Raw genomic sequence first — 8,484 nt, forward strand, 5'->3', positions numbered from 1 at the left:
AGGGGGTGTATTGTGATTTAGGTATCTGAAACTGTGCATAGGACTCGGACATCGGTAAGGTAAGACTAACGTACAATTACAAATGTTTACTTTTATCCTTGACAAAGATAAGTCCATATATCAAAAGCACTAGGGGGTGTATTGTGATTTAGGTATCATACTTCTGTATTGAGGAGAGGTTTGAATGTTTATTTACAGCACATTTATCATAGCTTGACCGAGCATAGATATGTTATATATATCTGTATTGAGACGAGACCTACAAGTTTATTTAGACATATACCTCCTTTAGGAATTTCTTACTTTCAACCAGCATTTCAAAAAATTCTCTTTTTAGTTAATTATTGACAATAAAACTGAAACTTATAATTCTTCGATTAACTGTAACTCTTTAAATATCCCTAGATTTTGTATAACCGAGCTATGGTTCAGTTAGGACTATGTGCTTTCCGACACGGAAATATCAGAGATGCCCATAATGCTCTCCTCGATATTCAGAGTGGCGGACGTGCCAAGGAACTTCTTGCTCAGGTAATCTCGTGTATTTTAAATGTGTATCAACATTTTGTATTATATATATATATATTAGGTTCGATATTTGATGAATTGTTTACTTCTGTCTTGTTTATGAGATTCTGAAAGTTTCAAATCTTTTGTTTTTATTTAAAAAAGTTGTTAAACCGTAATATAAAGTTTTTTTGTTATTTACCAACTAATCTTAAGTTTAGCAATTTCGAATATAAAAAAAAAGTTTTTAATAAGTGTAAACGTGACAGATTTTGTTATTTATGGGAAGGATTTAACCCATTAACTGTGGTAGGAGGAGCTCAGTTGCCATTTTCTGACTCACAGATAAAAACTGAGTTGCCATCAATCACGATAAAATGGTAATTTTCGTCAATCGCATAGAGTTATAGTTATATATGTGCAAATGACGGATATTTCTGTCATTCGCAGCTAAGCCATAGAACTTCAGTGACGGAAATATCCGTCATCCGCAGTTAATGAGTTAAGAGCCTGGTGTCTAGCTACATTAATTAGGAGCCTGGTGTCTAGCTTCATTAATTAGGCTAGACACCAGGCTCCTAATTAATGAAGCTAGACACCAGGCTATTCATTAATTAGGAGCCTGGTGTCTAGCTACATTAATTAAGAGCCTGGTGTCCAACTACATTAATTAAGAGCCTGGTGTCCAGCTACATTAATTAAGAGCCTGGTGTCCAGCTACATTAATTAAGAGCCTGGAGTCTATATTAATTAAGAGCCTGGTGTCTAGCTATATTAATTAAGGGCCTGGTGTCCAGCTACATTAATTAAGAGCCTGGTATCTAGCTACATTAATTAAGGGCCTGGTGTCTAGCTACATTAATTAAGGGCCTGGTGTCTAGCTACATTAATTAAGAGCCTGGTGTCTAGCTACATTAATTAAGAGCCTGGTGTCCAGCTACTATTAATTAAGAGCCTGGTGTCTAGCTACATTAATTAAGAGCCTGGTGTCTAGCTACATTAATTAGGAGGCTGGTGTCTAGGTACATTAATTAGGAGCGTGGTGTCTAGCTATATTAATTAAGGGCTTGGTGTCTAGCTACATTAATTAAGAGCCTGGTGTCTAGCTACATTAATTAAGAGCCTGGTGTCTAGCTGCATTAATTAAGAGCATGGTGTCTAGCTACATTAATTAAGAGCTTGGTGTCTAGCTACATTAATTAAGAGCCTGGTGTCTTGCTATATTACTTAAGAGCCTGGTGTCTAGCTACATTAATTAAGAGCCCGGTGTCTAGCTACATTAATTAAGAGCCCGGTGTCTAACTACATTAATTAAGGGCTTCCTTATCCAGTGTAATGCAGTTAACGAAGCTCAAATTAGAAGATGGTATAGTTTCTTAAAAACCAAAATTTATGTTTTACTGACATTTTTTTTTATTCAACCTCAACTACTGAGAATTTTTGTGTAAACTTGGTAACCGGTGTATTTTCATTCTTCATATAAACAGGGCCTACTTCCTCAGCGCCAGCACGAACGAACAGCGGAGCAGGAGAAGATCGAAAAAAGACGGCAGATGCCGTTCCACAAACACATAAATTTGGAACTTTTGGAGTGCGTGTATCTTGTGTCAGCCATGTTGTTGGAGATTCCGTACATGGCTGGTGAGGTTTGATCCCCAGAACTTTAGGGGTTTTATGTATATTGAAAATTAAATATACATTTTAGGATTAGGTCTATTACAGACCTATATTACAACCAAGCCGGATAAACGTTTTGAAATCTGACTGTGTCGATAGACATCGGGGAAATTTTGTTTCAGATCATTGTTATGTAGATAGAAAGATTTATATTTCATTATAGTTTGGTGTATAAAACTTTCTGTAACAGACTTCCGTAGATCAAGGTAAGTAATTACAGGAGAAATGTTTCGTCACTAAGATGAATACGATAACCAGGTTATTAAGTATTCTTATATTGGACAGTGGTCTGTATTAGACAGTGAAGTCACAAAGCCATATGATGTAGTAGTTATTATACCACCAAAATATATATTTTTTGTTACTATCATTATTCTGTGTATCACAAACGGAATGTTTCGGTTGATTTCAAACTGTGTGAAAAACATCAGATAGCCTGTTAAATGTCTAATTATCGACAGGTGGTTTTGTTTTTGCTTGTATGTATATATCTAGTTTCAAGTGTTGGTGTTATGTCTTTCAGCACACGAACTAGATGGTCGAAAACGTATGATCAGTAAATCTTTTCATCACCAGTTACGGAACAGTGAACGGCAACCTCTCGTTGGTAAGTGTTGAATTGTTTAACATTTAATTGTACCTTCCATTATAGGTAGCAGCTGCCATCTACCTTCACTCTTTCTTAATATCACAGTTTATTGATTTTCTGGCCTTAAAACTTCTGTTTAGATTGTAGAAATTTTTTAAAGCTCAGTAAATCTTTTTTTTTTATATATATCTCAAAATGTAGTGCTATTAACAGAATGATACTTTGTAACAGGTTTTTAATTTTGACAGAAATGTTAATTTTAGTTGTTGTTTTTTTTGCCCCTAATACAACTCGGATATGTGTTATTTAAAGACTGTACTAAATATATTGTTTTAATGATTCTAAAGTTTAATTGTAATTTTTATACTATGCCTTAAAGGTCCACCTGAAAGCATGAGAGAGCATGTTGTTGCTGCTTCAAAAGCCATGAGGGTTGGAAACTGGAAACAGTGCAAGAATTATATTATCAATGAGAAAATGAATGCCAAGGTAAAAAAATATGTAAAACAAGTTTGTGTGAAATATAAACAGTTATGATATAATAATGAAACTGTTCTTACATGAGAGCATCAGATCATCCGTGACAATACCACATGATACCATGTCATCCATGACAATACCACATGATACCATGTCATCCATGACAATACTACATGATACTGGATTACCCATGACGATACCACACGATACCGGATCACCCATGACGATACCACACGATACCGGATCATCCATGACAATACCACACAATATCGTATCACCCATGACAATACCACATACCAAATCATTCATGACAGTACCACATGATACCGGATCACCCATGACAATACCACACAATATCGTATCACCCATGACAATACCACACGATATCGTATCACCCATGACAATACCACATACCAGATCATTCATGACAGTACTACACGATTTCAGATTATCTGTAACAATACCACATTTATCATTCATTTTATTCAATTATGTGTGAACAGGTTAAAAGTTTAAATACTTGGTTGAATAATACACTTACTAGTCAGTTACCTAGGACTGTTTAAATACTCGGTATTGAATAATACACTTACCAGTCAGTTACCTAGGACTGTTTAAATACTCGGTATTGAATAATATACTTACTCGTCAGTTATCTAGGACTGTTGAATAATACACTTACCAGTCCGTTGCCTAGGACTGTTAAATACTCGGTATTGAATAATACACTTACTAGTCAGTTATCTAGGACTGTTGAATGACACACTTACCAGTCAGTTGCCTAGGACTGTTTAAATACTCGGTATTGAATAATACACTTACTAGTCAGTTACCCAGGACTGTTTAAAAAGAATAGTAATAATAATAGTTTTTGATTTAATTTATTTAATGACATGGAGAGTTATAGATGGTTGTTTAGCAAGGCAGACGGTTTACTTGGTGTTGAATCATGTTTGTTTAACAAAAGCAACAACAACAAAAAGTCTAACAATTACTCCAAAATGTATACGATCTGTAGGTTTGGGACCTGTTCCATAAAGCAGACAAGGTACGAGAAATGATCTGCCAGAAGATTCAGGAGGAATCACTCCGGTCATATTTGTTCACGTACAGTAACGTGTATGATTCCATCTCCATGAATATTCTGTCCGAAATGTTTGAACTTGAAAAATCAATCGTGCACAGCATCATCAGCAAAATGATCATCAACGAGGAACTTATGGTACGTCATCCTTCCTTGAAACTTTCGTGTTTGTTTATTTAGATTGGTTCAGTATCATAGTTTGCTATATTAAAGTAGTGTTTTCACAAATTATAACTTGTTGGTTAAGTTCATGGGAATGTGGGATAAGTTCTGCTTCCCAAAAAGAGTAGGAGAGAGTGTGAACGTAGAGGACACTCTGAGCATTCCAGTAGACTCGAAGCCGGTGAAAATGATTGAACTTGAACTCTTTTTTTCATATTCATACTGAAGATTATGTACTGAAGTCATTATCTGTTAACCCTCGCGCTATGAGCAGGTTAAATGCACATGTCACGACTTTTTAGAGTTGCATTCAAAATTTAATCAAGCTGTTTTATTATCATGGTGTACAAATAAACATGGCTAATAAATCAAATTTTAATATTATATAACTTTTAAGCTCTTAACTTTACAAGGAAATTTATTTTGCATATTTTATAGTCGTTACGAGGTTGGTGAAATAGACAGACCGCGTGTAGAATTAGGGTAGAGAAAATAACAGATGAATATGAAGTTTTACCGAAGAAAAAAAACGTTTGAAATTTGTTTAGGAGGTTTTAGAGATTATGTAAATGAAATTTGACAATTTTCAGATGAAAAAAGTATTTTTAATCTTAACATGAAAATGACTTTGCACTTAGAGCAGTCAACACTTTGATTCCATGTATTCACAGAGAAATTTTTAGTTCAAAAGCTTCATTAAAAATTCTAACGTTTTCTGTTCACAAAAGACTTAATGCTTACTGAAAGCTTACAAAATATCATGAAAACACACAGAACATATAAAAAGTTATAATATTAAAACTATAAAGGTCAGTTTAGGGTCACAAGCTCGGCCGATTTAACCAAAGTACCATGGAGTCTTTTTTTTTTGTGTAAATAATGTCTATAGAAAACAAATCCTGTTTTAGTTTGTAAAATTATGCATAAATATTTTGAGAAGGGAATTTGTTGCATTATAGTTATTTGCCATCTCTGCGAGTGTTTAATACAAAAACTACAAACATTTAACCCTTCTTTTACGTACTTATCATTTGGTGCTATCGTTCCTTTCCCTTGTCGGCTAAATTATTATGGATGGTTCACTTTATGAACAGAAATTGGTTCTTTCAAGACAGTTAATTAATAGCATGTGTGCCTAGTTTTAAGTAATAGATAGTAATACCAGGTTAGCATTAACAAAACGTTATTTTACAAGTTGTACATGGTTTTAATTTTTCCAGTTTTTAGTTGATTAAAGTTTTTGAAAATGTTGACTGTTTAATATTTTGATGATATCAACTAATGCATCTTTAAGTAAGTTTTTGAAAATGTTGACTGTTTAATATTTTGATGATATCAACTAATGCATCTACTTAAAGACATGTAAAAAAGAAACCGTGAATGTTAATCGCTTGTTTCTTGTAATAATTTTCTGTCAGTTCATTACGGCTGACTTGGAATAATGATGTCGTAACTATCTTAACTTTTTTTTTAAATTATCTTTATCAAATTATTGTATACAGCTGATTGTAACGGTTTGTTTTCATTACATAATACATTGAAGTGGTTGGAGTTGTAAGTAATATTAAGTGAGAATGAAAAACCTTGCTAATTCAAGAACTCTTCGTGCTAGAAAACATAGATTTGTACACGTATCCAGGTGATATTCACTGGCTGTATCATGTTACGCTTTTCATTAACGGGTAATATGGAGTCCAGTATAACTAATACATGGTTTTTGTATTACAATTTGTTAGCCAGAAGACTTGACACCTATCTCTACAATCCCAAAAACAAACGAATATAAAGCATTGATACCGTGATCACATGTACTCGTTTGTTTTCTTAAATATGGTTTTTCAGCAGAATAATATTTCGACATAGTTCCGTAAAATAATGCCTCACCGAGATGACTGAATTTGGCCATGAAGTACTTTTGATACCCTTCTGAAATTGGACCCAGCGAGCTTTAAGTTCGACAGAGGATATGCAGTACTGACGGCAGATACTTTTTGAAGTAATCTGACTGAGAACCAAAATTTGCAGAAAGAGCACATTTTTTTGAAAGACACATTTGTAAATTACATATGATTGCCAATTGTTTATTGCAACTTAAAACTTAACCAGTTAACTGCTTACGTATTTTCTAGTTGTTTTTTCATTCTATGTCTTATCATTCAGGGTTAAAAGAAAGTATAATTTGCAGGCATCCTTGGATGAGCCAACTCAGACAGTCGTCATGCACCGTACAGAGCCCTCTCGTATACAGGCTCTTTCTCTTCAGCTTGCTGATAAGATTACTAACCTTGTGGAACAAAACGAACGGTTCTGGGAAACTAAACAAGGATCTTTCTTTGGAAGAAACATAGGTATGTGATTTTGCTAAAACACAAGTGACATCCCTGAGCTTGGATAAGCAGGTTAAGTGAATTGGTGAATCTAAGAAGCATTGTTAAATAACAAATGTAGCTACAATATAGTAGAAGATCTTAAAAAAAAAAGTGATTACATTTGGCGACTTTAACCTTTACTTGTTTTTGTATTGTGTAGTATTATCACAACATGAAGCAACTTATAATGGATATATCATTTGATAAGGTTGAAATTTTCATGTGCTCTGTTTATCCATAGGTCAACAAGGATATCGTGATTCGGGGTATCAGAAGACTGGATATTCTCAACAGGACAGGAATTGGGGTAAGTAGTAGGCTTTGCCACAACTTTTCGGGTATCAAGCATTGTACCTTCTTCTTCTTCTTTATTTCTTTCTTTTTTTTTTAAAACCAAATAACATTTTCTTGAGCCAAACATGGCCTAGTGGTTAGCATTCCAGACTCTAAACCCGAGGGTCCACGTTTGCATTTCGTTGCTGCAAAATCGTGCTCTGCATTCTGTGCGTACGAGTTGCTCTAAATTAGGCCAAAAGGTGGCAGCGGGCACTGTGGACTAACTTCCTCATCTAGTCTATCAGTTCGAAATTAGGGACAGCTACCACAGATAGTCCTTGTGTAACACAAATATCCAAAACAAAACAACCAAGCTAAATTTGTCAGAAATCATCATGAGGCAAAAGCATTTATGAGTAAAATATTTTATTATAGATGTACATTGAAACACTAGGAGCTAAACCTTCAAGAAAACCACCAGTTGTTACGTGTTTTTTCATTAGATAAGATAAAATCCTTTTTTTTCTAGGTTATCTGGTCTTTACGATCAACTAAGTACTCTCAGGAAAGTACTGCGTAAATTTGAAAACGTGACATTTGAAGCAAGTTAAGAGAAATACCAAACTCTACCAAAAGTCTATTTCTAAACAGATGTTTGTTGTAACAAAACTGTAGAATTGAGGATTTAATTTCATTTGTTTTTTTACAGCCTTTAAGGAATACATTGGAATGTATTTTATTAAGATGCTCAGTTTAAACTGTTAAAAGTTTCTACTCGAGCTGACAAAAACAAAGTTTGCATTAATCATGAAAAGTTCTGACCATGATGAGTAGCAATTTGTTTAGAAAAAAAAAAAGATTACAGTATATCAGAGTAAGGACACATGTATTGAAATAGATCTTTAGACATGTTTAACATACAGATTATAGAAGGAAGTATAGGTTCTGATCTATAATAGAATAGATAAGACACACATGTTGACAGGAAACTTTAGGCAAGTTTAGAAGAACAGGAACAAACTATGGAAGGAAGTGAGGGTTATGATTCACAGTGAATCTTTGCCAGTGTCAGTTTAATACAGTTGGATTTGGATATCTTGCAAATTTATCTAAATCTGTCCAGCAACAGCTGTTTCTAATGAAAAGTGAAGTTTTTAGTGGACTCATGGCAACAATCAGAAGGTTTTGAGTCAGACTGTCTATATAAGGAGACTTGAGCATTTAAACATCATTTTTACGATACCTTGAAACCTTTTTTATTAATTGTCAAAATGTTCAGTCTTATTTTTGATTTAAGGGGTGCAAAGATGGCTTATAAATGTTCAAACAAATGTTGAAGA

The 8,484-nt window shown here is 34.0% G+C and overlaps 1 protein-coding gene across 1 annotated transcript in view; it reads left to right on the top strand.

The window, feature by feature from the left end:
- LOC106462967 (eukaryotic translation initiation factor 3 subunit C-like) overlaps positions 1 to 8,484 on the top strand; it is a 28,355-nt gene that overhangs the window by 18,303 nt on the left and 1,568 nt on the right. The window contains exons 13-19 of the mRNA XM_013922937.2: positions 406 to 531; positions 1,995 to 2,148; positions 2,708 to 2,791; positions 3,153 to 3,262; positions 4,272 to 4,475; positions 6,685 to 6,847; positions 7,110 to 7,175. Coding sequence (XP_013778391.1) covers positions 406 to 531; positions 1,995 to 2,148; positions 2,708 to 2,791; positions 3,153 to 3,262; positions 4,272 to 4,475; positions 6,685 to 6,847; positions 7,110 to 7,175 — 907 coding nt within the window. The remainder of the gene's footprint in view (positions 1 to 405; positions 532 to 1,994; positions 2,149 to 2,707; positions 2,792 to 3,152; positions 3,263 to 4,271; positions 4,476 to 6,684; positions 6,848 to 7,109; positions 7,176 to 8,484) is intronic.

Source organism: Limulus polyphemus, unplaced genomic scaffold (assembly GCF_000517525.1).
Source record: "Limulus polyphemus unplaced genomic scaffold, Limulus_polyphemus-2.1.2 Scaffold1292, whole genome shotgun sequence".
Taxonomy (NCBI): Eukaryota; Metazoa; Arthropoda; class Merostomata; order Xiphosura; family Limulidae; genus Limulus; species Limulus polyphemus.